This window comes from Polyodon spathula, chromosome 9, assembly GCF_017654505.1.
Source record: "Polyodon spathula isolate WHYD16114869_AA chromosome 9, ASM1765450v1, whole genome shotgun sequence".
Classification (NCBI taxonomy): Eukaryota; Metazoa; Chordata; class Actinopteri; order Acipenseriformes; family Polyodontidae; genus Polyodon; species Polyodon spathula.
Window position 1 is genome coordinate 6,293,561 of NC_054542.1, and position 27,854 is coordinate 6,321,414.

The following is a 27,854-nucleotide window of genomic DNA, read 5'->3' on the forward strand; positions in this document are numbered from 1 at the left end:
CACGCTGTGTGGAGTGCAGGATGTGCTCTATTGCCTGGAGGTTGCCGGTTCAAGTCCAGGTTATTCTACTGCTGACCAGAGTTCCCAGAGGGCAGCACACAATTGGCCAATGCCACCTGGGTGGGGAAGGCTTAGGTCAGCCAGGGTGTCCTTGGCTCACTGCACACCAGCAACACATGTAACCGGCTAGGTGGCTGCAGGCCTGCATGTAAGTTGCCCAGAGCTGTGTGGTCGTCTGGCACTGGAGCTCTGAGGTGGCTGCATGGGAGGCCTGCAGAGTAAAAAGAAGCAGACGGCTGACAGCATGTGTTTTGGAGGACATGTGTGTCCGTCTTCATCCCTCCCGAGTCAGCACAGGGGTGGCAGCAGTGAGCCAAGTTGAAATAAAAATAATTGGGCTTTCCAAATTGGGGAGAAAATGAGAAAAAATAACTGCCGATTTCAAATTTATAAATAAAATAAATCAAGTTAACGTTTCTTTTTTATCTTATCATCTAAAAAAAATATACTGACATTTCTTATTATTTATTTAAACCCCTGCCCCCCCCCCCCCCCCCCCCTTATCATCAAATGTCAGCAGGTGGCAACTGTTACATTACTTTTGAATGAATAACCAACCTAACAGGTTCAATCCAGGAGATTATTTACAACAACAGTACTTAAAGACAAAAAAACACAGGCATCAGAATGCTGCACCCCTGAATCGCAATGCTTTTGTACTCTGCTGCTGATGTATACCATGCAGAAATTAGCAGGTACTGTGAATTAGATCTAGCTGTTAACTGCATTTTCCTGTTTGAATGAGAGAGAAACCTAATCCAGTCTACTTCCTCTGTCCTCTAGAGGTGATTGGTGTAGCTGAACTGGTCAATAAGATTAATGGCCCTGGGTTCAATAGGTTTGATGAAGATTTGGCCACAGCGTTCTCAATCTACTGTGGAATCAGTATTGCTCACGTAAGTCATTGTCCTCAGTGGACGACCATGCTTGCTTGTTTTATTCATGCATATGTATAAATAAATCAGGCATGAGTGGGGTGTTAACACAATTGAATGCAACACAATGTAATTAGTGTATTGCATATTTAGTTGCTCCATAGTTTCAATAAATGTTGTTCAGAATTGACCACCTACTACTTCCTAGTATTTATTTTCTTACCATGATATCCTATTGCTGTATTTATTGTTGTTGCTGCCATGCTTACTGTTTGTCAAGCTAACCAACTATTCCTGCAAACAATGCTTCTGAAAAGACTTTCCAAGGCTGATTGTGTGGAAGTGGGGTGGGGGATTATGAGTGCCCCATGCACTGAAGCATGTAGAACACTGATATGCTTCCCCACCTCAATCCCGCACAGTCAGCCACGGGGTGTCATTTTAGAAGCATAGTTTAACCCTGACGAATAATTGTCTTAGCAGAAATGACAATAGAGAAAATGAAATCTCTTTAAATATATTAATACAGAATAAAATAAAAATAAAAAAGCTTCTGTCAAATAGGGTGACCTAAGGTAAATGTTTTTCTGATGCTAACAATTGAAGATTTTTTGCTGTTTTCTCCCCTCTACAGTCTCTGCTGTATAAGAAAGTCCATGAAGCTCAGTTTAGAAGTCACCTGGCCAATGAAATGATGATGTATCATATGAAGGTAAACACACAACCATCTAGTTTTTGACTGTTACTGTCTTTCATTAACAAAGCCACTTGAGGTGCTAGTTAGGACAGACACTATTATTTTAGCCGTTTTATTAAGTCACCAAATAGCAAAACCACTATCAGAAAAAAGTCACTTGATTTAGCCTGTGCTCATATTTTTTCTGTGTATCTTAAACAGGTATCAGAGGAAGAGATGACCAAGCTTTTGACATTTGGAATCCAACCTGTGAATGAGATTCATCCAAGCTTTGCCTATTTCACCTACACGCCTCGCTCCTTACCAGATGATGAAACTCCTGTGGTGAGATTTTCAAAGGAACACACTTCGAGGTGTTCCTTTATCAAACCACCTCACTTCAGAAATCCATCTTGTAGGGGTCCTTTCAGCAACATACCCAGTGGTAGGAAACATGTTTGCCAGAATAGCCATTCAGCATGGTATAATGAATTAAACAACAGAGCATGATAAAAACAAATGATGGGATTTAAATAGGTAAGGGATTCAAATATTATGACAATGTAAGTACAAGAATCCCTCCCTATTTACTGTAACAGTATAAAAATATTGTGGTGTTCCACTTTAGTCAATAAGCTTTTGTAGTGTGTCTTTTCTCTTTGTTTTTCTTTGCTTTTTCCACATTGATATTACTATATTAATGTTATCAATGTTATTAAACAACAACAATCTTATTATTATTATTATTATTTATCTTTCCCCAGGCTATTCTAAGCATGTTTGAGGACATGGGCTTTATTAACACTTATAAGATAGACATTCAAACATTGGCAAGGTAAGCACTTTAATTAGTATATTTAGGCACTTTGTTTTAGTACTGCAGCTGTGTATCTGTCTATGTGCTGCACAGTACTTTTTAATGTTCTATAACAAAGGAATGCGCTTTTCTGCTTCTAGGTTCTGTCTCATGGTAAAGAAGGGATACAGGGATCCTCCCTATCACAACTGGATGCACGCATTCTCTGTGTCTCATTTCTGTTATCTCCTGAACCAGAACCTGGAACTTTCCAAGTATCTTGAGTAAGGTTACATTTCTATTTCTCTATTTCTCTAGATCAAGGTATAGAGATGTGTGGTTGTTGGGGTGGAGGGGATAGATTTTCAGATGAGAATTTTCCTGGGGTTGTTAAATTGTAAATTAGTTTTATGAAAACAAAACTAGGTTAGACATCCTTTATGCACAGCGCTCCTAAATTCTGAAATCGGTTACCGCTTGACATTTGAAATGCAGCTTCACTGGATAAATTTACATACTCGATTCACAATTACTTTCTTGTTCGAAGTATATGCAATCATTGGTTAGAGAAAAGTGTGTGTGTGAGAATCAATCGATCATGTTAGATGTATATTTGCCTACTTTGTTTCCTGGGTCCCTCTTGAAAAAGCTGGAATTTTATACCAAATAAATACAAAATCAGCGCAATAGTTGTAAGAGATAAAGACTCTCCATTTTAAGTTTTAAGAGATAAGATTCCCATCTTAAGATTGCTGGTGAATTTAGTTATCTAAACACCCAAAGCGCAGAGATTTCCTCAGGCTCTTTTTATCTAACCACAGACAGGTTCGTTAATGAGGTGGTGTCTTGAACAAGGTGAAGGATGAATAGAAAAAAGCAGGACTCAAGCCTCTGTGATGTAACAGGGCAAGTCCAATATTGGCAATCTCAGTTTGGATTGAGTTTTGCTGAAGGGCAAGGAACTGATAGCACTGGGCTCAGTTCAACTGAAGGCTAGGACTCATAGTTATTGGCACAATGATTAATTCAGCCCTTGGAAGAGGTGAGGACCAAACAATATTGTAGGCAGATTTCCTCGGGGATGAGTGCTCTACTCAGCATGAATGATGGATCTACAATATGCATTAGGAACTTGTTTTAACTATTTCCGTCTTGTCAGTTACCTGTACTAAGATAAATGCACAATGGTGTCCCATTGAAAGAAGTAGATATGAATAATACCTGTCATAAAGATGTATGATTGGTTACTTGTACTATTAACAGAGGTCCTCTTTTAGTCTGGGTTGAAGCATGCTTGGATAAGAACCATAGGGTTTGATCCTTGCTCTCCCCAACAGTAGATCATTTGTTCATTTTAAATGAGAGACAACTCAGTCTTTGGAAGGACTTTGTTATACTGACACCCAACAAAAAAGTATGAGTAAAATGTTTTAAGGAAGTTCTCTGCAATCTGTAGTTGTCTGTATATTTTCATGATAACATCCTGGAATAAGGCGTGGTTTAGAAAAGACATCAAGAATGAAAAAATAACATTCCTTTTTTTTTATCACAGTTGTTGTTTGCTTTGTTATCTGGAACTTTGTAAAAGCCACACAAAGGATTTAATCCTAGAGTAAGAGTGGCAAAAGTAGATCTTTACATACTGTATACACCTATAATGAGATAATTACAGAATATATGTGAAAGTTAGTGTGGTTAATGACTTAACCTCTTTTTGTTATCTTCCAGGGATATTGAGATATTTGCTCTTTTTGTGTCGTGTATGTGCCATGACTTGGACCACCGAGGAACCAACAATTCCTTCCAAGTGGACTCGGTAAGGAGCTGTGACGTGTAATGCTTCTGGAAGCTGCTTTAGGTCTGCTGTGCACTGTAGCTTACCATACTGAGAAGTGTTCACTTGCCTCCTACAAGCTGAATGGAAGTAAACAAACTGAGAAGGGGTAATACTGTATGCATGTATGAGTCCTGTTATATAAGATGGTATTACTCTTCAAGTACTGGGACAGCATAAGACACAGGGGTGGTTATTGTTGTACGCTATCTCCAGGAAGATTTGAAAGGTCTCAGCCTCATTACATAATAAAAACAAACCTTGGCTGTAACCACTAAAAATGCAGTCAGGGATAGAATTTGCATAGAGACATGGGTAGTCAGGCAATGTACAGCTACGACCAAAAGCTTTATTTGACTCTATAAAGAAAAATTAGTTAATTCAATAGGGTGATGCAAAACTTTTGGCCATAGCTGTAGTCTTTTCTAGAATAAAACAGAGCGCTTGAGTTGACAGTAAAAATATTAGTTACGTGCAAAAAGGCTGCCATCTCTGTGTTAGTGATGAATAACTCACACAGTGATTTATCACTCCTTCAATGTTGCATGACCTATAAAGCCACGTAGCAGGTCCCCTGTTTAAACAAGACATTTCATCTCACTCTTTATTTTAATAACAGTAATAATAATACATGCTGTTAGCTGTGTCTGCAGTATTTCCAGAGACGATTCCTCAACACAAACTCAAAATCTAATCTTACCTTCTGAAAAAACAAATTATTTCATTTATCATCGAACCAGGAATCTCATTATGTCTGTGTCTGTGATACTTTTCTCTTGTTTTTAGCAATCTGTGCTGGCTGCCCTATACAGCTCAGAAGGATCAGTGATGGAGGTAAAACTGCACATGCTTGTATTTCACCCTTCTGAAAGCGTGTTATAGTACATTATACATTATATTTAAGTATTTCTGTTTCTTTCTCCTCAGAGACACCACTTTGCCCAGGCAATAGCTATTCTAAACACTCATGGATGTAACATCTTTGAGCAGTTCTCCAGAAAGGTCAGTGAGAACTTACAATAAGTTATACACTGTAACCCTAGATTTTATTGGACATAACTGCATGAAATAGCAATATGGTCAAACAGGGATTGGAATTAACATTCTAATTTTGTGTGTGTGTGTGTGTGTGTGTGTGTGTGTGTGTGTGTGTGTGTCTATATATATATATATATATATAGACACACACACACACAGTATATATGCAGCCATTCCTAATAGAATGAGATCTAAATCAGCTATAACATCAAGGAAGTATGATACCTTGAGATGTCACCTTGAGATTCAGTGGACCTAACAAAAAACACACATACTGTTTTATTTAAGGATTACCAAAGGATGCTGGATCTGATGAGAGATATTATATTGGCAACTGACCTGGCTCATCATTTACGTATCTTCAAAGACCTTCAGAAAATGGCAGATGGTAAAAATATTTCCTATCTTTGAGATTGTGAAGACTACACAAAAGAAATGAGAAAGGCGGCTACTCTACTGCAAATAAAGAAACCTGTTTTGCACATTATATTAAGCTAGAGTATTCATACACTACTTTCCAAGAAGTTTGGGGAAATCGTTGGGGAACAGGGGATCTGGTAAGGTTAAAAGGCTTAATAGATCCAGCAGATGTACTGTTTACAGCTGGGCCAATTCAATGTAATTCTAGATTGTAAGTCGATGAAAGAAAATATATACTGATGTTTCTGTGAATTAAATTGGTGCTAGCCTTTAACAATGATAAAATGAAGGTTACATTATTGGCCCTAGCACTTCTATTAGGCTTCTGTCAAAAACACTGAGTACAGATAAACATCATCATTCAATCCATGTGGATGCATTTGTTCCAGGTGTATTTCCTACTGGTCCTGTGAGGGTCCCTTTCTCATTTCTTATTATACAGGTTATGCTGACATCTATTGGTATACATTTGTAATACATTTTGAGAATTCTACAGGCAGCAGATGGGAACATCCGTGAAGTCAAGTTTCGTTTGGCGTGACATTTAGACTACCAGTCAATGACAAAGGCTTTAGCTGCAGTTGCAATATCCTGTTTTCAAGTAGTCTCTCACTTTACACACTAAATAATGAAACTGTATACTTGAATGTAGCAATAACTGTTGAGATGGCTGCAGTTAATGTGGTTTCAACTTTCAAAGTTGAAACCACACTTTCAAGGCAAGAATGTGATGAGCTGGATTCCACCTTCCCCATCCACTACTACACATCGGACTAGATTCTCAACACTATTTACTCCAAATTGTAGAGCTATTTTTTCTGAATGGAAAAAAAAAACATTCAAAATACAAAACAAAAAAGAAGCAACCTAAGACTGCTTACCCATCATTTGCTTCAATTGTAGAGTTAATGATTCAAGACATATGCGAAGTGTATACATCACATGTTTTCTACTGGAGAACTCTGGTTATCTTTGTGCTTTACACACACCAACAGTATTGAGGCAAACAAGCACATGCAATTAAACCAAACAAGGTTCATTGTTTTTTTCACAATGTCTACAAGGTTTACAGATGGGAGCTGTTCCATTGAATGCACAAACAACAATGTATGCATTTGAACTAACCTGGACAAAATGTATCCTGCACAATTTGAAATGTCGTGTGTGATTCTGTCTTCACCCATTCAGCAAGAATCCAGAGCCACATTAAATATTATTTCAAACACATATTTATTGGCAGTAATTCTGGGATAAGGTGGTTTATCCTGAGGGAATATACAGTAGGTTGATAAAATGAACCCAAAAGATTTGGGTAGTGCCTTTATCCGTGTAATTAAATTGTTCAGGGCACGTAGTGATGAAGTCATCCCTGTGTGCCATGAAAAGCACTATATAAATCAAAACTAAATAATACTGTATGGGCTCTTCAAATGGTCAAGAGTTTTTGGTAAACAATTACAATATCCACACGCAGTAGTCAAATGTGTTGATGTTGTCTTTGAGTTAAATGGACAGAGCCACCAACTTCTTTATCTCTGCCAGTCAGGGCATCTCAAACCCTGTCGGTCTCTATGTTTTATCCCAGTGGGCTATAACCCAAAGAACAAGCATCACCACAGTCTGATCCTCTGCCTGCTGATGACCTCATGTGACCTGTCGGACCAGACCAAAGGATGGAAAACCACCACGAAGATTGCTGTAAGTACAGTACAGAGCAACTACTGCTCATGGGTTATGACTCCATTCTTTAATTACATTGTAAGTCTGCATTTTGAGCACTCCAATCAGAGCTGGGCATGGTTTTTGTAATTATAGGACAGCAAACAGCATCCAAAGTAGGGATAGCTGAGACATGGTTGTGGTGGCTTTACCCTGTGGGGGTTACCTGTGTTGCCGAATTGCTGATATGGCGCCGGTTCAGATAAATGCAATGCACAATGGTTTTCTCTCTTGAATATCACAGATAACACCCAAGAGGCTAACCTAATCATTATCATACTGTGTATATTACTCACCTAAAAAACAGGGAGAACACGGGATGATCAATATGCTTTGTCCTCTAAATATAAATGAGTCGTATTATATTGTACCCAGTCAAAAACTAACTGGTTAATTTGCAATGTGTTCCTGATATACCTACAACTCGGATTCATGGTTTTTCATTACACAATTGTTTTTTTTTATTTGTCTTTGGAAAAAAGTATGTAAAAAAACAAACATGTTATTAAGGTGTTTATTATAGTTGTTAACAATTACAATACAATGTAATAATACACCGCTAATGGAATGATTGATGTCATGCTATAAAGTACTTATAAGGTTTGTTTTAATGCCCCACTTGGTTTAAAACACTGCTATAGCCTGTTCTGATTCATAACTTAAATTGTTAAGAACATCCATTATAGCTTGCTTACAGAAGCTATTATTAATCTATAACAAATCCTAAACTCTCTAGAGACATCTAATCTGTGTGCCTCCTCAGTGTTGTAAAGCCCTGCTGGGATAACCTTCACTTCAGCTGTGGATCTTATTTGCCTTGGTGTGTGGTGATAAATAATACGTTGCCACCCAAACTGATTTTTCAATGGGGTAACCCTAGAGTTTATACAGCTCCCATGTGCTGTATAATACATACCCACTCACCACCCCATACTGCACCATAATACTCTGTGTTTTAAAGAGGATGCCGGATTGTTGTATTAGTCGAGCAAGTGTCTTGTTCATTAAGAAATCAGCAAAGTCCCAATTCCCAATAGATGGCATTTTACAACACAGCCCGGACATTCAGTTTATACATTAATAGGTGTATTTTTTTTTTAACAGGAACTTATTTACAAGGAATTCTTTTCCCAGGGAGATTTGGTATGTATCTGTTTTAATCAACAAAAAGGCAAGGGAACACACACAATTCTTGAGCGTTCATGACAGCCTGCTTGCGTTTCATTAAACATATTTAAATGATGAATTCTACATTTAAATTTCTCTTTCAAAATATGTGATTTATATAAATTAAATTAATTGTAATTAGTAAAGGAATCATTTATTCAGAGACTTGAAAAGAAACCTTGAGCTTGTGTTTGGGAACGTGTTCATCAAACTGAAAAACGCTGATAACTTTTGACGTCTCTGTTCTCTAGAACCATCTGCTGTATAACGTGTATCATAAATTCTAGACTTTGTTCCAACCATGCCCCTAATTACTGAATTAAGCAGCCTATGGCATTGATCCAACCATACCTTTAATTTTGTTCAATGCGAATCGTTATTAAAGCAAAATTCACATATTGCTTGTTGCAATAGTCAGGGCTAGAGGAAGTAGAAGATATTCTGGGGATCACACTTGTAGTCATGACTTTATGTATCAATACTGAATGTGTGCCTTTTAATTATATACAATACCACTAAAGTGCACAGTTCAGTCATTATGCCTGCATTTTTATTTAAGAACGACTGTATGAGATGTGCTTGAAAGTGAATCTTTGACTATTTTTACCCCCAGACACGGATATCTCCCCTTCTTCTGATCACCCCATTACCAAAAGAAGACTCTATTGTTCTGGACATATTTTACACATGTGTTTTGTTTGTGTTTATCTCTAGGAGAAAGCCATGGGCAACAGACCCAGTGAAATGATGGACAGAGAGAAAGCCTACATTCCAGAGCTTCAGATTAGCTTCATGGAGCACATTGCCATGCCCATCTACAAGTAAGTATGCAGGGACACCAGTGGGGTGCTGTACCACATTTATTAGGTCTTGGAAGCTTTCTGGTTTTTTTTTTTTTCTAACTGTTGGTAACTCATAAAACAATATTAGCAACATACAGTCATTGTTAAAAATACCCTTTATCTAGACAGCTACAGAGAGTGACTTGGAATGTTGAGTCCCTGCTCCTGTATAGCCTTTTTCAGGAAGAGAGGTTAGGTCAGTCCCCAAATTCACTCAACCCCTGACCACTATAGCCAGTTGGCTTTTTGAATTCACTGAGAGTTGGACTTGAACTTGTAGTGCCTACAATTGCATTAGATCAAAATGATATTCTTATTTAGCCATGCAGAAACAATTTCTCATTTACAGTGGTCAACTACATGAAATTTGTTTTTTATTGACCTTCATATGGCTTTATCCATTGTACCAGCCAGGGTTAATACTCCAAATAAGTTCTAGGCTGTAATTCCACCTAGGACCATGCTGGTCTTTGATTGGCCGACAGCTCTCCAGCGAACCAGATAAACTTTTGTGGAGGCCCCCATCCAAATACTACCAGATTCATATTTGCTTAGCTTCTATGACCTGATGAGATCAGACTCAAAGAGGTATGGCTGCCTCATCCTATAGACTGACAGAAAGTAAGAAGTGGCATTAATGTATATTAGGCTTTTCAAAATGTTAGCATGTGACAGTCTGTTTTGTAAAAAAAAAGTTTCTTGTTTTTATCTTTCATAAAGGCTGCTTCAAGAACTTTTCCCGAAAGCGGCAGAGCTTTATGAGAGAGTTTCAGCCAATCGGGAACATTGGACCAAGGTCTCTCACAAATTTACAATCCGAGGGTTGCCTAGCAACAACTCCCTTGATTTCCTGGATGAGGAGTATGAACAGCTACAAGAGCAGGCAGAAGAAAGTCTGAAGATGAATGGTTGCTTAGAAACAAAAGGAACCATGGAAATCATTGAACAATAAGGTGTTTAAACAAATATAAAACATTACTTCTGGAGTTCAAGTAACTACATTTTATAGAAGAAACCACATTTTTTAGTGACACCTCATTCCTCATGGAAGCGAGTGGGTAACAACCTGGAACATCTGAATGCGGGAACCTTTAAGAACACAACAAAGCAAAGACTTCTTCTCAAATCAGCTGCTATATTTTGAGCATTTTGTTTTAGTTATTTGGCAATTGTTTTAAAAGTCAGAAATTGGAGAAAGCTTTTGTTACTTCTTTAAAAATCTTTTTTTTTTTGGTAGTTATACCAAGCAGCCACTGATACAGCTAAAGTATCAGACCGTGTTTTCCAGTAATAGCAGTGGCTGCTTGTCACAGGATTCTCCCTCTCTTATTCTATATTACTGTATTGTGTGTATTAAACTGGCTTTGGATAGAACACTCTGCCTGATCTGAAGGGATTATTGAGGGCCCCTTCAAAGCATAGTGGATACATTAGCCAGTATGCAGACTGTGAAATATGGTCAGTACTGCTGGGTTCAGTAATGTTTGTCAATCTCTACATTTTTTGTATCGTTATGTTATTATTAATATTATTATTTTTTGTGAAACCATTAAAAAGACAAGATTATTAACCATATATCCTACATTGATGCACATTGGGCATTTGTAGTCAATAAGAGATGTGGTGTGGATGGGGACTGACTACAGTTTGTTTTTCACATATATTTGTCAAGGTGTGAACTATTACACTTTTAAAATAACCCTTTAAAATACACTACAAGTATGTGTGTTATTACTGTAGTGTACCACTGCACACCATTTTACAAAGTGGATATTTTACATGGTTGAATAAAAACCTGTGGCATATGTAAGTGACCAAGAATGTATGGACTACAAAAGAACTTTTATGTGTTGATGTCTGTAAATATTTTATCAGCAGGTGTAAATAAGGGCTGTTACTCTTAAGGCATTGTGGCTAATTGGAACACAGACATAATGTGTATATTATTGATTTGCCTTACCTTTTCTGCGTTGCCTTTTGAGAAAAAAAATATCTGATTATCATTATTATTAATAATGATAATACCCATGTTCCATTGAAAAGTGTGTTGCTACTGTACTGTACATACTGGTTCTGACTCCTTAAGCCTCCACTGATCCATATTGCTGAGTGATACTTCCTCTTTGGGCAGTGCAGGAAAATTTCTGTTTTTTTAACCACTGGACTGTGTATTCATCCATTTCTTGCAGTGCATGAACATTTATTTTTAAGTGTTTTCCTTATTTCATTTTTTCTTGTTTCTTCTATACACATATTATTTTCTATTTATTATTTTATTCACTTTAAATAACAAGTTGCTTTAAGTGTCGTTTTAATTGTTTTCTGGTAATCCAATACCGAGTTTTTACCATTTATTCTAAATCTGCCTGTACTTGGATTTGAGCTTGTCTCAACAATGGTAAATGGTTGAACTAACAGCCTTCCTCAGTCCATTCAAATCATGTGACAATGTAACCTTTCACTTCAGTAAGCCCCACCCCTGTTTTATTCTCTCCTTCTTTAGCGTATGTTTGTGTGTTCAGTCAGTGTCTACCTCTCATCAAGTTGAGAGTGTATTTCTTGTGCACTGTATGACTCTTTGTCAGGCTTGTGAGTCATTTAATATAAATAATAAAAAAAAAACAGACGAAAAGCTGATATTAAAATATTTATTCTCTTTATAAAAATAATAAGCCTAGGACATTTCTGTTTTCATTTTTCTTTGTGCCAAAATTATTTTCCTTTATTTTTTTAATTATTTGATTGTTCATTGCATTTACTTTTATATATTTTCTCATATTTATATAGTTTCTCAACCATATATATCTTTTAATACATATGTTTTATGTTGTTGTCAACTGCATTACATTTTTCACACTAAAATGGCAACACAGCACCATTGGATAACTGTAAATTGTCTGTACGTAGATACTCGTTGATAGACACTTCCATGTGCTTATTAATTGTGCTTTAAAGAGAAAAAATGGAATAAGGAAAATGAATGAACCCCTTGTGGAGATTTCTATGACTTGCTGTGAAATGTTCTGTGCAACTGGGAATGAGAGCCAAAAGCTCTTCTATGTTTTGTGGGTTATTGCTTTGAAAAGTATTTCAGATCCTACCTATTTCCTGCATCAAATGGCATAATAAGGGACTAATATTTATTCAACAGACCTAGGAAAAAAAAGGTGTTAAACAAACAAACAAAAAAAAAATGGAAGTAGTCATCTGAAAACTGCATAAGGGGTATCATCTTTATTTTTTGTGTTATTGTGCTTTCATCTGTACATACTTTTGTACATAACATACTGTAAAAGAGGTCTGTGCTGAAGAATTAGATTACCATGTGTGTGGAATACATTTACAGAGCATTTAATTGCTTTCTGAGATGTGAACAGACTTTTTATCCAAATAAATTTCATACATTGAACAAGAAAGACTGTCACTTTTTTCTTCAAAAATTGAAAAAAAAAAAAAAGCTTTTTGATGAATATATTTTGTGATGGATTTTAGTATGAAAGGAGCAACATACCAAATGAGGCCTTGCAAACTGAAATCCTACATTGTTACCCACAGAGCAGGAAGAGACAGGCCTTGTGGAAGAGGAGAGAAGGGGAACAACTGAATCTGTAAACTAATCCAGTCCTTTGCCTCTCTTTTTGATTGTAATTGCATAGATGTGATGTGCAGGTTGTGATGAACAGTGTGTTGGTTATTGTTTGCCAATATCCACTATAGGGCTCAACTGAGACCACCACACTTATTTTATTCCATGACCTAAACAGTATTTCTTCCTGGGTCTCCACAGGTGAAACGTTTGGGGATTATTCTCAACCCATCCATACCTGCACGAGTTGCACAGGGGTTGCACAGTTGTTTGGGTATTGTCCTCAACTCCTCCAGGGCTAAATCATTCACCACAACACAACCTTACTTGTTGAAAAGTAAAAAAAATAAAATAAAAAAATATATAGATCGCTATTAAAAGATTGCTATTAATAGTAACACATTACAACTCAGCAATAGAAGACATGTAGATCTGTCAGCCCTTTTGACCTCTTGAAATGTATCGGTGATTGTGTCTTTGCTAGGATATCCCGTTTGACCATGTATACTCTTAATGAAGACAAGATGCTCTCCATACCAAATGCATCATGCATTTATTAGTTATTATGATAATAGTGTGTAATATCCAGGCTCTGCTAATGCAATGTATTGGTCAATTTGGGTTTCCATTTCTGTACACACACATAGTCTGTGATTACGTTTTGTTGGCATCATAGTCCTAGTCAGACTATTCTTTTCAAGTCCTTCCAGTTTGTATTTTACAGTATGTGTGTTGGATAATGTGATCGTGGTGTAAAATCCTGAGATAAAGCAACTGGGCCTTTTTTGGATTGGGCGGTGTAGTGATTTAGTCAGACTAGGCTATTGTAATCTAACTACTTTAATAGCCAAACCATTTTAAAATAAAGCGTTTGAGCAATACTGGAAGCACTGTACCAAACAACAACTCAGAACAAACGGGTACAGGGCCCATTCATCATTCACAGACGCCTTTATCTGCACAAGCAATTAATTGTGTTTACATGGATTGCTTTGTTCGTTTTAAAGACCACGCCTCTAGAAAATCGTATTTATTTGAGAGGGATGTACGATATATGAAACGTGTATTAATTAATATACCACATATTGTACCACACATACAAACATTGGAAATATGTTGTAATATCAAAAAATAAGCCGTAGAACAGTCTGTACTACAGATATATAAATTTTAAACGCAAATGGTATAGTTTATATTTTTTAACACCCCTAGATATTAGTTGGTATATACCGGGGATTCCCCTTTTCCCAACGTCATTAGGAAGTTCCCGTACCAATGTTGCAGATTTGTGAGTTATCAGAGTTCCAGGCTAAATATGGCTGCGACTGACAGCTCAGGGCGGTCTTCAAGTCCTGTCAAAGTCGGCTTTAACTTAAACAAAACGTCGGATAAATGGAAACGTCACATAGTCCTGCAGCTCAGACATCGGGACAAGACTCAGAAGTTTATGTTCCAGGATGTTATAAACTCGTGTATGTTGCATTTTTTTTGTTGTTGTTTTTTTAATGTTTTTTTTTTTTTCATATCTTAAAAACAAAATAAGATGTTGATTTGTAGTTAAGACAATACAGTCTATTGTGGCGTTTTTGTATTAAAAATGTTTTACTCGATATAATGCTAATTAATATTACTTATTTTGTACATCTGCGCATCCCCCCCCCCACCCCCACCCCTCATCGAAGGTATAGACCAGCCAAAAAAGAAAAAAAAAGAAAAAAAAAAAAAAGAACTGATTTGGCCCAGGTTTTGTACTTTAACGTAATACAACAGTACTCTGACTAGGACTAAACTACCTTTTAAAACTGAAGATATGAACGTTTCTGCTGTACATAGTTTAAACAACGAATCTTTTCATTCAGTTTTACTTTTTGCAGCTCAGCGATGGACGGTGTGAATGTAACAGATCAGTCCTCGAATCGACTGACACATTAGGAAATAAACATGTAGTTTGGCAAGGTTTAAATGATTAACGTTAATCTGGTTCAGAGTCAATGTCTGGTCAGTACTTCTTCTAGTCTACAGAACTGTTCAGCAAAAACTGTTCAGCAAAAAAAGCAAACTATGAAACAATTACAGGCACTATATATATAGTAGGTCTACGAGTAATAATACAAAGGGTTTATTGATTTGCCTGTCAAATTATTGTGATTGGATACTTCCAATTAAACTCACTGCTAAACAGAGATGTGCAGATCAACCCACTGCTGTTAACAATACAAATCACCATGATAATATATATATATATATATATATATATATATATATATATATATATATATATATATATATATATATATATATATAAAACATGTCATTGCATAGGTGTGCATTATAAATTAAGGTGCATCAAACATTGTTGCAGACTCCAGATGCAGCTGTATTGTTCCTCAGGGTACAAAAGCACAAAAGGCACAAAAAGCAGAAAGAAACAAAATGCGCTGACCTAAACAAACGTTTTCCTTGTTACTTTCACTTTCTTCAACCTGCAAGTCTAGATTAGGTATTCACTGGGGTGTTGAATTTGGCACAGGCCAGGGTTCAAGCTCTAACACAAACACGTGAATTAAATTAAACTGCAAGAACTGCACTAGCAAATGGCTCTGAAAAAGTTATAGCATATGTTCTGCAGGACAATACCCTCCCTCAGCATGCATACTGTATCGATGTCATGTAATAAGCACATTACTGTGTATTTTAATGGTCTAAGCATATTGATTCCACTGGTGTTTTTTTTTAGAGAGTATGTTCTTGATATCTTAAGATAACTATGCATAAAGTGGCTTTTGAATGGTGTTACTGCTACTGCTTGCCTCAGAGTTTTCTTTGTTTTGTTCCCTGACTAAATAAATACCGCTGTATATCTGCCAATTTTTCTGTAATCCTCAGAGACAGAGTGATTTAAATGCTGTTTCATGTTGACATTTTTACCCACAGAAACACGGTTTAGATAATTGTTACTATTAAGGCATAGTAATATTATTAGATCAGGTAAGTAAGTTGGTCTATGATGTCATAGCCCTGCGATAAGACAATTATTACAGCACGGTCATGTGATCTTGTTCAGCCAATCACAGCACTTAATTTATCCAAGCTGCTTTATGAATACCAATATAGCTGCTAAGCAGCTTTGTTAGATATGAACTCAGAAAGCCAGTTTTCTGCCAGACTATTGCAGACAGGCAGACACAGGTCAAAATTCCTCAAGTACTTAAACACAGAAATTAATGTAACCATCTGTTTTTGGTTTTTTTTGCAGATATCAAACTGCTAGACAGATCCAACCAGAAAGCTCAGTTTACACAAGGCTTTCAAAAAGAGGCGCTAGGCCTAGGTGACAGGTAATTTTATCTTTCCATTCCCTGATTCAGTGATTAGATGAACAGTTACTGTTCAGCATACTGTACATCTGTACATCTTTTGTACGGCTTAATATTATATGACAAGTGGTATCTCTCAGCTATTCACCTGCATTAAGATTCCAAACTGACTCCCATCCAGGACTTGTGTAAGCTGACTGATCCTTGTACACACAATGTACAGTTTTGCTTAAATAATACAGATTTGGAATCCTATTAAAAAGTAAATGACAAAGAGATTCCACTTGTCCAATAGTAGTACCACATATCCTGTTTTTAAATGTTCCTTTTTAAAATTGCTTTAAAGCCACAAATGCTGAACCGAGGTAGACTTTCAGGGCATCCCTCCAGATACTGGTATGCTGATTTGTAGATCACGTGAAAAGAAGATGGGAATGGTAAAAGTGAAAGCTGTTGCAAAGGGAGGGAACTCAATCTGCAGTACAGTGTTTGGTTTGTCAAATAATGTTAAAAAGTAACTCAAAACTTTTGGTTTATAGCAGGCAGCCACCAAGAACCATATCATGCGACTCCAAAGAGCTAATGCTTGCCAGACATCAGGATATAGTGACAGAGCTTCGGAAGACTGGGGGAGAGGTACTGTAAGCAATATCTATTTCAGTGGAATTAGAGTACATTATGCAAGATACATGTATGTTTGTGTTGGCAAACTGTCTATGTGTTGGCAGATGGAGCTAGAGATCAGGGGTTAAAAGACTTACTGTACATGTTTAATACTAGATACGCAAGGCAGCATTATAGGCTGAAATATGTGAATTTGAAGTTCCGCAGATATTAAAACAGAGTAATGAAATCGTAGGCATGTTTTCTGTTTGATCAGTTTTACTGAGTTGTTTAAGTTTTCCGTTTTATAAATAAAAGAAATAACAAATACATAAAGGCATCAAGCCCAATGTTTAAGACATGATTAAAAATAACTTCAAAAGCTTTTTAAGTAGCTCATGAGTTAACAGTTTGCGAATAGGGCTGGGTGGGGGAGGGGGTTTCTCATTGCCTGCCATCATTTCTCAATCCTGTCATGAGACTGCTGGTAATTCCTTCCTGGAGTGAGTGACACACTAGCGGGAGATGGATGCATCATTTTACTACCACCCGATGTACTTCATCAGCATACTTTACTTCTGAAGGAGTGTGTGCAAAATAACATTCTTTTGATATAATATTGTATTTTTTTATTTTGCCAGGCATTCATGGCTGGAAATTTGATGGTATATTTTTTAGAAGAGGTTTCAAGTAGAGCTTAGCAACTTTTTTTTTTTTTTTTTCATTTTCCTACAAATAAAGGCTGTAATATTGCCAACAAAAATGTGGTTTTATTTAACACATGTTAATACAAATGTAGAGCTGCCAATGTCATAAGAAAGGGACCACCTTGCCCTAAATGTACAGCATATCCATTGTGTGATGGATATAATGTAAATGTGACAAAGTAGTGAAAACAAATTACTGTAGGTATTGAGGGGAAATAAAAGACCAATGAAGAGAACAGATACTTTCAATGTTGTGTAGAACAAAAATCACAATAAATACTGTATATAAATAAATACTCACAAATCCTTGTGTCTATTTTGTAAGGAACTGTATGTAACATGTATTTAGACAGGTAGACAGAAATACATAGAGTAAAGAATGCATCCACTCTGCTTCCAGTTAGCTTACCAGATTGTGGAACTGAATCAGAAGGCTAAACTCAAAGACACTGTACTGGAGGAGCAACATATCAGGTGAGGCCCCTGGCGGGGTCATTGTTTTTTACATTCCTGGAACTATTTTCGTGCTCACCTGGGGCAACAGGGTTCTGACATCAATTGTGAAATTACTACTTCTACATGTAAATTTATGTTCTGTTGATCCAAGCATTTTTCATTTCACGACATACCGTACACATTTGCTAACTGGTTTTAAAGATGTGATAAGCAATGATTTTACATTGACTTGGGCCAGGCTTTTATTGTGCCGATATTCTTTTTTGCTTTCAGGAAATGCAAAAAATGTCAAATACGACTCTAGATAAACCGCTACATTCAGCTGTGTTTGCATCAGGTCACTGGGTACACAGCAGCTAGTTTAAACTACAGCGCACAAAAAGATTAAGCATCAGGAAGAAGCAGCAACTTTATTGTCTTATCTGCATGTTTCAAATTGAAGTATAAAATAAAAGCAAAGAAACAGACCCTCTTCAACAGAAAAAAAGAGAACAATAATACTATTGCTAGGGCTAATAAGAGGACAGATTTTAACACCTTAGTACTCAAGCCCCCGCATTCAGTAGACATTAGTTACACTACTGTGAGGTGAGGGTTTTTTTTCTTCCAGATAATAAGAGCTCACTTATGAACCTCTGCCTGTAGCTGTTGCCTAACCTTGCCAGTGATTTTCTGTTGCTTTGTTTGGCCAGTTTGTCTGAGCTGAGGAGGCGGCTGGGAGAGGTGGAGGATGAGTGGAGGAGCCTGCAAAGCCGTATGCAGGTGGTGGAGGGAGGGAACCAGGCTTTGAAACAGGCGTATGATACCCTGCTGCAGCAGCACCAGGAGATGGATGATAAGTATAGGCAGGAAAAAATACAAGGCTCCGAGCTGCTGGAGGATCTTATTCGAGTGAAGGAGCTGGCTGCTGAGAACATGAACCACAAGAACGAACGGAGGGCGCGGTGAGTGTACTCAGATCCGTATACAATGTCTAACCGCTAAGCTATGCCGGCAAAGTAATAAGGGTTTTTTTTTTTTTCTGAATAAAATCCAGCAAATAACTCATGCTTTAAAGCTTGATAATTAGGGTTCATTATGCTCATTAAAACTTTGTGTCTCAATTTTGTGGGTTTTTTTGGAATGGTTTAGTTTTTTCTCTCTTTTCCCTCATTGGACACATAAAAGAGGAAATGTTTTAACAGTTTCAGAGAAAATAAAAAGAAACTATATCCTAGTTTACCATTTGACTTCTTAGTTTCATTGTGTACATTTTTTAAATTAGTTTTTCTTAATATTTCAGCGCAAAAGAGGCCAGTCTAAGAAAAGAACTTGCCACGGCTGCAAAAAAGGCAGTAAATATTGACATGTAAGTATAACTGGCCTTACATTACTTCAGCATGTTACTTCAGGAAGAGATATGAGGTTATCTACAATGGACCGTTCACTAACACCATGCTGAAACAGTTTGGCTTCGCTTGAAATATGATACCAGTTTTGATACTGTGGGGGAAATGAAATTCAGGTATTTCTTATACCAGTATACCACCTGATCTCATCTAGCTCAGTCTCTTTGTTTTCTTCATAACAACTGGCAGAAACAAATGTTTTATTCCTGAAGCTAAGTTTGCTAACATTTGGTCTGCCTGTAACTTCACTCCAATGAATCCACAGTCACACAAAGTACAGCAGCTACTCAGTTCCCGAATCTATAAAAGGGCAAACAAAATAATTTGATAGTATAACATCTCCAACACATTGTCACAGTACCATGAAGAGCATACACAGAAATCATCTGGGAATGAAACAGTGCTACATAACAAATGTAGCTGCTAAAAGCAAAATATGCCACTTCCAGTAATAGGCGTACCTGGGCCAGGTGGGTAAGGAACAAGTGCCATAGAGGCTGGTAATTAGGCTCCAATGAAAACATAACCCTTTAAACTGTAACACACACTCAGTCCCTATATGCAGGTTTTTTACTTGTGGGAGCCAACTACTGTGAATCAAATAGGTTTGTACGTCTTCATTTGGAGCCTGTTGGGGAATAAGGTGCTGGAAGATGATAATTGGTCCTCATCTTCTAACTGTTCAGTCTGTTCAGGTTGTACAGATCTGTAACCTGTTAACCTGTCTTGTGTAGAATCTTTATGTTTCCAGCTTCACTTTCTCTCATGGGGCTGTTAATGCACTGATGGCAGAATGAGTAGGGGTGGCAGCTGTCGTTTTATATTGCATTGTACGAGAGGTGCTGGTAGATGTATGTCTTTATGTCAGTTCAAAGGTGGTATGTGTCAGGCAGCAGTTGATAATTGTCAACATCAGTGACACCATTACACTGTTATTAACCTTACATTACTAGAAAAGAGATATGAGGTTAGCTGACAACTGACACTTCACTAACAGAATGCTGAAACAGTTTGGTTTGGCTTGAAATCTGATACCATATATATATATATATATATATATATATATATATATATATATATATATATATATATATATATATATGTGTGTGTGTGTTAAATGGCATCCCTTTTACTTTAAAATCAAGTCATTTCATGTTGTTTTTTTGACCAGTGGTTTTGAAAAAGCAGAGCCAACTGACTCAGGGGTTCAGGTGGGAGCGTTTCAGGGAGAAGAGAGACATGAGAGGCGACAGACAAGACCCTTTAGGTATAAACCTGCCTGCTTATGTGAATTTTGTGAGCTTAAAATATACTGGAGTGTAAGAGGGAACCCATCTGTCTGTCAGTTTCATTTTTAGATGTAAAGTGCATGTACTTACCTGTATAGCAATTTATTTTTTGTATTTATATCCCAGTGAAAGGATGTATGTTACTAACATACAGTACGTCTACATTTATTTTCTTCATTTTTTCCCCATTTTTTTTAATAATATCATTTGAAGACTTTAACGGTGTTGGTTTCTCTTTACTATGCCATGGAACTTTTTTCACCCCAAAAGCATCTTTCCAAATTAGGGATGGGATCACATCCCTTTATATACTGGCACAGTGTGGATTTAACACACATTTCTTCTAGTTTTTCTATTAACACGAGACAATCTTAAGCATTGACAACGGTCTGTGAACACCCTCTGCACCGTGAGATGCATCTTTGAATTGGATTCAAGTTTCCCTCATCTGGTTTCAGTTGCAAAAACAGTAAACACATTTTTTAAATACCAATCTGTGTGTCGGAAATATTAACAGAGACTTTGTCTAAGAGGAGAATACAATACGTTTTAATGGAAAACAGACAGATTGATACCATGGTTTCTGGGTCAATCGTAGCTGTGCTACAGTTTTAGTTTTTGCTTTGTGTTATTTTATTTCAGATCTGCCTCGGTTGCTTCACCTAAGATTTTTGATTCCATTAAGGAATTATTTGAGTAAGTTCCATTCCGTTCTTTATTTTCTCATTCATTCATTCATGCACGTATCCTTTCATTCTCGGTTTGTTCTAACTTTGCGTGTTATATAAATGTTCTCTAAAAACAGATCTGCTGTGCTAACCTTATTTTAACCCATTATAGCTAACAAAAGAATTCCATCAGTATTACCTGTTGTGCCCTTTATGAAGGATTGCATATCAGAAATCAACCAATCACAGTAAAGTATTTGCCAGAATTCCAGTACATCTTATGCTGTGTACAGATGGAATCCTGTGCATAGAACACCAAAACTAACCAGTTCAATTTTGTTTTTTAGTTCCAAAATAAAGAAGAGAGGGCACTCTGTGAGCAGTCTGAGTGATGATGTCTTTGTGCCCATGGCGATCTGTGTTTCAGCGAGGATACCTACGAAACCACTGCATGTCCTGGTAAAAGTTACAAAGAGGAAATAGATGGTGGGGGCAGGCGTTGGTGGGGGAGGGGGGCAGTTGATCATAGATGTGTGTTCCTTGAGCAAAGGACTGCTTCCTCTTCCTTCCTTCCCCCTTTTTCTTTCTAAAACTTACTTTACTGGAAAAAAAAAAAAACTGGTTTCTATTGCAAATCTCCATCCAGTCTTAGACCTGTACAACAAACAGTGGTGGTTTGTAATAGCTGCAGACTTTTCTAATATTATTCTCTAGGTCTTTACAGCCTATTGTCCCAGACTTCTGAAACCATTTACTGAGCATTTAGTAACACTCATTTATTATTTAAATATTGCAATTATTGTATGGTACTTTCGTACAGGAAGCACATGAATTAGGGATCAATGCTGTGAAGTTTAGTCCAACCTCTAAGCTGTTGGCTACAGGAGGCACAGACTGCATCATCAAGCTGTGGGACCTGATTGGAGGTAAGCACATGTGACTGAGGCACAGTGAGTGAAATCTATTTATTTTTTATATACATTATGGTTCCTAAACCTTATTCATGTTTAGGCCATGTTATAATTCAGCATTTTGGATACCTTGATAAGCTGAGTTCCTATTCAAATGGACCCTCACAAATAAATAAATAAATAAATAAATAAAGCATTGTTACAATGTTTTACCAGCAGATGTCAGCAGAACATAATAAATGAAGATAGTGTGTTTAACCAGCATGTTTTGTGTTTCACAGGGTCTGTGTAATTTAAGACTTAATACAAAAGGAAGACCACTAAATTGAGAGAAATGAATACCTGACCTACTATAGTCAATAAAGAAAAACATGTCAAGATGAGGTTATAGAGATGTCTTTCAGTTATTTGAACAGTGTGCAAAATGTTTAAATCTCATTTCATTTCACTGCATTTTTGTTGTATGTTGTAATGTTGAGAAATGGGTAAGTAAATCCTCCCTTTTGGGAAAACACCAGCAGAATAAGTAAAGTTAAAGTGCAACAGTGTTTAGATTATTAAATAGACCCCATAGCAACGTAAACCTGGCCTTATTTTTTATCACAACTCGCTCTTAATCCTTTCTCTGAATATACTGTAATGTATTTGTCATTGGTCAGAGATCTTTTTGGTTGGCTTATGATTCTCCGTAATAACGTAATTGTCTTTTTGCCTACCTGGCTTTCTGCCTGTTTGACTGTCTGTCTGGGACCACACATCCTTGATATGTCTTTCTGGATTTGTCCACTGTACTGTACATTGAAACTTCTTTACTGCTACATGTTACATTTCCTGTTTACAGGAAAGCTGCACAGCGCAGGAACACTGGAGGGCAGTAATGAAGGGATAACAAGCATAGAGTTTGACCCGACTGTAAGTAAACTCCTAAGTTGCCCGTTATTGAACCTGCACACCAAGGTAAATGAATAGCAAAGTGTTTCATGCATTTCAATTTCTTTTTATATTTTCTTCTTTTTTTTTTAAATATGTAATGAGACACTTAATTTATTAAGTTCAGTGCAATGTAAATAAAACCATATTTAGTTACACTTAAAAATAATGGGTGCAAATTCCTATGACTTTCAGCTGAGTTTCATAATATTTTATAGGAGTAATGTCTGAATAACAAATGTTTTGTTGCTATTCTGTAACATGTTTCTGGTCTTTCATAATAATACATAAAGGCACAAGATCACAGGAATAATAGCAAGCTAAATTGGTGAAATATAATTCAATTGGTTATCCCATTAATAGAAAGCTGCCCATCGCTTTATTGTATGAATTACTGCTGTTTTTGAATTAATTATTTTATCTATTAAAAACTTTTTTAGGGGACCAAAGTTTTAGCTGCCTCATATGACAAGTCGGCTCTGTTTTGGAAACTGGATGACTGTGCACCTAAAGTAAGGAAAGTTTCTGGATGTTGTTTTTTTTTTTACTTCATTTTTTCACATATATTCTGAGTCAAAGCACAACCTGCTCATGCACTGATAGTAAGGGTACGAAGCTAGCAAAACACAATGGTAGAAAGTTTAAAAAAAAATCTGCATACAGTGCTTGTTGATCAATAGACATACTTAGGCAATATTGATTGAGGAGCAGTTAATTTCCCTGAAAGCCTGGTTATTAATAAAAAATGTTTTAGCTAGTTAGCTAGAAATTTTGCCAGGCTTATAATTGTCGAGATTGCAATTGCACTGACTGCAGGAGCCCTTATATGAAAATGCATTTTCAATATATCGTTTTAAAATATATGAAGAATGTAATTTCAAGATTGTATATAACACATGTGTGTTCATATATTTTAAATCTAGTTTCACCATACACATCTCGATATTTTAAATGTATAAGCCATGTACACCTTATATAAAATGTAATCTTTCCTTATGGGCCATGCAAAGGTCTCTGTGTACATGTGTGCCTTAACTTAGAAACACAATTTTTTTAAACCTCATCTGAATGTCTTGGCTAGTGTGGAGAGCCTGTGTGAAGTGAGTTTTGGATAGTTTTAATAAAACTAATTTAACATAATCCCTCAGTTGCTATCAGACAGAGGTTTGTGTTTTCTGGGGGTATGAAAACTAACTGGCTTAAGGATTAGTTCAGAATCAGCCTGTTTTATCATTGGTATGAACAGAAACATAGATATAAAATGAGACAAATGTTTTTGTCCTCAGTGTATTTATTTATTTTTTAAAATCGCAGTTCACATTGACTGGTCATTCTCGTAAAGTGACATCAGCCAAATTTAAATCAAGTCTTCGTCAGGCTGTGACTGGCAGTGCGGATCGAACAGTGAAGATCTGGGATCTACAAAGGGCTGCCTGTGAGTAACATTTTCACTATCTTTAAAAAATAAATAAAAAATACAAAATTCATTTTAAAATAATGTTATTTTTGAATATTATTGTTCATTTTTATTTATCTAGGTTTTAAAAACGGTGTCTGGGGAATTATAAATTAGAATACCTGGTTTTATTTGTTTCTTGCAGCACAACAGTTTTTTTTTAAAATTCAGATACAAGTAGAATGAATGTAATTCAAGTTGACTAATCCGTTATGTGCCCGTTCACGTAGGCGTGAAGACCATCAATGTTTTCTCCTTCTGCAGTGATGTCGTCTGCTCAGAGTACTTTATTGTGAGTGGGCACTTTGACAAGAAGATACGGTTCTGGGACAGCAGGTAAGAACAATGTATTATCTGTTGTGAACTGACTGCAACTCTCCACTCTTCGTTGCCTCTTTAAAAGCAGACCCAGACACACAGAATTGCAGTTTAAAGCACTTGCCCGCTATTTTTAATAAATACAAAAACACAAAATAAATACCTAGTTCCCACTGGAGAACTAACTACACAGTCAAGATCGCCCTAACTAACACACCGGACAGCTAAGCTGTTTACCGGTACACAAAAACACAGCGTCCTACCCGTTGTGAACTGCTCAGAAACAGGGCACACACCTTCCTGCTTCTCTCTCCACAGCAGCCCTGGACAGTCTGGCTGTCTTTCTTAAATACTCTGCACCTGGCTTTAATTTACAATGATAATTAACAATAAAACAATTAACACAAATATCATTAATTAAACTATTAAACAAACCCAAATGTGCACCCGCACACGTTTTTTTTTCTTAGAAGGGAGGAAATTAACCCTCTCCCTGCTCACAGTCTATATGCAGGAGCTTCTAAACACATGCATGTGGTAGTTTTATAGTATTTTGTTATTTTACACCATGTGGAGTGACATCACAAAAGCACAGTGCACTTTAGCTTGCAGACGTATGTACTGGCCCTGTGGAAATGTAATACATACAAAATATATTTAAAAAAATATATTAAGAGGAAAATACACACATTTTAAACTATATGTTACAATATACTGCCGTATTTGTAAATATATTGCAATTTATGATGGGACGGAACTCAATGTCGTGCAGCAATTATTAAGTGAATAATATATTATTATTAATAATAATAATAATAATAATAATAATAATAATAATAATAATAATAATAATAATACAAACAAAATTGAATGTGTACAATAAATAAGTTAAATAACACACAAACGTGATGCAAATAAATAAAATGGACCAAACTCAAGTGACAAAAATAGTGATAAAATCTAAAAGAAACCCGCCAGATCCCCAAGGAACGCAGCCACCTGCATGTTATTACCTGCCTCACACGTTTAAATAGCGAGGCTAAATGCAGCTTGATTATCAAGCATGCTCCTAAAGACTAATACAAGTGTCAAGATAGCGAGTGTGCTTATCTGGCTATGTATGGTTTCGACCATTTGCAGTAAATTTTCAGAAAACAAACACAGATCATTACACTTTTTCTTTAAATACTTTTGCTACACAGCATTGATTTTTTTTTTTATACACGGCTGAAGAAGGGCGTTCCTTATGTATGTGTAGAACTTCAAAGTACAGCCTGTCGCTAGATCTATCAATTTCTTTCTTATTTCGGCTGCTGTTCTTTGCTCCTCTCCAACTGTGTTTACTGCAGCAGTTATCATTTACAACTTTTTTTTTCTTTGTCACTAAAACTTCCAGAAAACTTGCCAAATAGAACGGATTTCTGTCGACAGCCCCATTTCAATAATTGTATAATTTTTTGTTTATTAAAAAAAAAAGCTTTCCTTTGCAGTCCTGCTATTATGTATTTACCTATTAGGTCACTGTGCCTTAAAATGGTTTACCGTGTTATTGATTTCTGTCATCGCTGATCGCAAAAGAGTGAGCGTCAGTGACGGCACTTGCAAAGTGTTTCATGAAACGCATGCAGCAGCAATCTCTGCCTCCTCGCAACCTCATCGCAACCTCATCGCAATCATTGACTTTTATGAAACGGGCCCCAGGGATGTACAGAGAAGTGAGAAATAGAGACATCTACAGAAGAACATTGGTATTGCAGTTTACAAACCTGTATGTTTTTACCCAGTTTAAGGGAATACAGCTCTTTTCGTCCTGAGACTGATGTATTTATCTTGTAACACTTCACCACATATATATATATATATATATATATATATATATATATATATATATATTATATATATATATATATATATATATATATTTATATATATATATATATATTTTATCCAAGGCAACTTACAGAGACTAGGGTGTGTGAACTAAGCATCAGCTGCAGTCACTTACAACAACACCTCATCCAAAAGACGGAGCACAAGGAGGTTAAGTGACTTGCTCAGGGTCACACAGTGAGTCAGTGGCTGAGCTGGGATTTGAACCAGGGACCTCCTCCTTTTCATTTACCACTGGACCACACAGAATTAATCTTAAAACCAAACCAGAAGCTTTACTTAATGCAAATTCTAATGGGAACCAAATACTTGCCCACCAAGAGGGGCTTATAATAAAATAATTATGTTTTAAAGGCTTTTAATGTCAGTATCTCAAAGCATTGAACAGCCATTAAAACAGAATAAAAGAGCTCCGTTATTTGGAGCACAGCTTATTCAAATAGGATACAAAAGCAGAGCTTTTGAAACTTTGTGTGTATGTGTGTGTGGGGGGTGGGGGGTGGGGGGTGTAACAGACAGCAAAAAGGAAAGAGCGAATCCCTTCAACATAATCATTTTCAAAATGGTTATCAAAAAAGCCCTGATCTACAGCAGAGATGACTTGCTCACAATGTCGTTCATCATTAACACACATTCTTTTTTGCTCTTTTTTAAAGTGACCACATGTAAAACACAGAGACTTTTTGTGCATTAATACTATAGTAATTAAACATTTCATTGGCTGTCCCTGCCTTTTATCTGCGAACTCAAGAATATCTCGGTTAGCGCAAAGGTACTTGAATGGATCGATGTGTTCTGTCTTGTTCTGTCGTTTCCTAGCAACAATCAGCCCACATAATTAACTGTCCACTTCTCCCATAATAGGTTTTCTTGTAATTTTGACAAAATGGGTTAGACCTCAAAATTAT

At 36.6% G+C, this 27,854-nt stretch overlaps 2 protein-coding genes across 9 annotated transcripts in view; both read left to right on the top strand.

The window, feature by feature from the left end:
* The window catches only part of LOC121320367 (cGMP-dependent 3',5'-cyclic phosphodiesterase), a 128,067-nt gene extending 116,437 nt beyond the window's left edge, over nt 1-11,630 (top strand). For all 5 annotated transcript variants that reach the window (XM_041258611.1, XM_041258610.1, XM_041258612.1 and 2 more), the window contains 13 exons: nt 844-956; nt 1,570-1,647; nt 1,834-1,956; nt 2,376-2,446; nt 2,569-2,691; nt 4,136-4,223; nt 5,028-5,075; nt 5,169-5,243; nt 5,568-5,667; nt 7,285-7,397; nt 8,523-8,561; nt 9,300-9,406; nt 10,148-11,630. In XM_041258611.1, the coding sequence (XP_041114545.1) occupies nt 844-956; nt 1,570-1,647; nt 1,834-1,956; nt 2,376-2,446; nt 2,569-2,691; nt 4,136-4,223; nt 5,028-5,075; nt 5,169-5,243; nt 5,568-5,667; nt 7,285-7,397; nt 8,523-8,561; nt 9,300-9,406; nt 10,148-10,379 (1,310 nt within the window). In that variant the 3' untranslated portion in view covers nt 10,380-11,630. The remainder of the gene's footprint in view (nt 1-843; nt 957-1,569; nt 1,648-1,833; nt 1,957-2,375; nt 2,447-2,568; nt 2,692-4,135; nt 4,224-5,027; nt 5,076-5,168; nt 5,244-5,567; nt 5,668-7,284; nt 7,398-8,522; nt 8,562-9,299; nt 9,407-10,147) is intronic.
* A 2,657-nt stretch (nt 11,631-14,287) lies between these two features.
* LOC121320608 (protein Atg16l2-like) lies at nt 14,288-25,770 on the top strand. Of its 4 annotated transcripts, none has more exons than XM_041259085.1 (14): nt 14,288-14,485; nt 16,270-16,351; nt 16,870-16,966; nt 18,041-18,114; nt 18,789-19,040; nt 19,379-19,444; nt 20,656-20,751; nt 21,416-21,469; nt 21,789-21,900; nt 22,262-22,367; nt 23,194-23,264; nt 23,723-23,794; nt 24,597-24,717; nt 25,003-25,770. In XM_041259085.1, exons 1-14 carry the CDS (start codon nt 14,329-14,331, stop codon nt 25,032-25,034), a joined length of 1,392 nt encoding a protein of 463 aa, XP_041115019.1. In that variant the 5' UTR covers nt 14,288-14,328; the 3' UTR covers nt 25,035-25,770. The 4 variants fall into 4 exon arrangements, with proteins under 4 accessions (XP_041115019.1, XP_041115017.1, XP_041115016.1 ...); XM_041259083.1 differs by having other exon boundaries at nt 16,873-16,966; nt 24,969-25,769; XM_041259082.1 differs by having other exon boundaries at nt 24,969-25,768.
* Nucleotides 25,771-27,854: the final 2,084 nt, after the last annotated feature.

Bases quoted from the DNA above. Each gene is read 5' to 3' on its own strand.
- LOC121320608 (XM_041259082.1), top strand. From the start codon at position 14,329: ATGGCTGCGACTGACAGCTCAGGGCGGTCTTCAAGTCCTGTCAAAGTC. The intron at 19,445-20,655 runs GTAAGTATAACT...TTTTTTGACCAG, and splicing joins AAGGCAGTAAATATTGACAT to TGGTTTTGAAAAAGCAGAGC. The intron at 21,470-21,788 runs GTAAGTTCCATT...TTTGTTTTTTAG, and splicing joins TCCATTAAGGAATTATTTGA to TTCCAAAATAAAGAAGAGAG.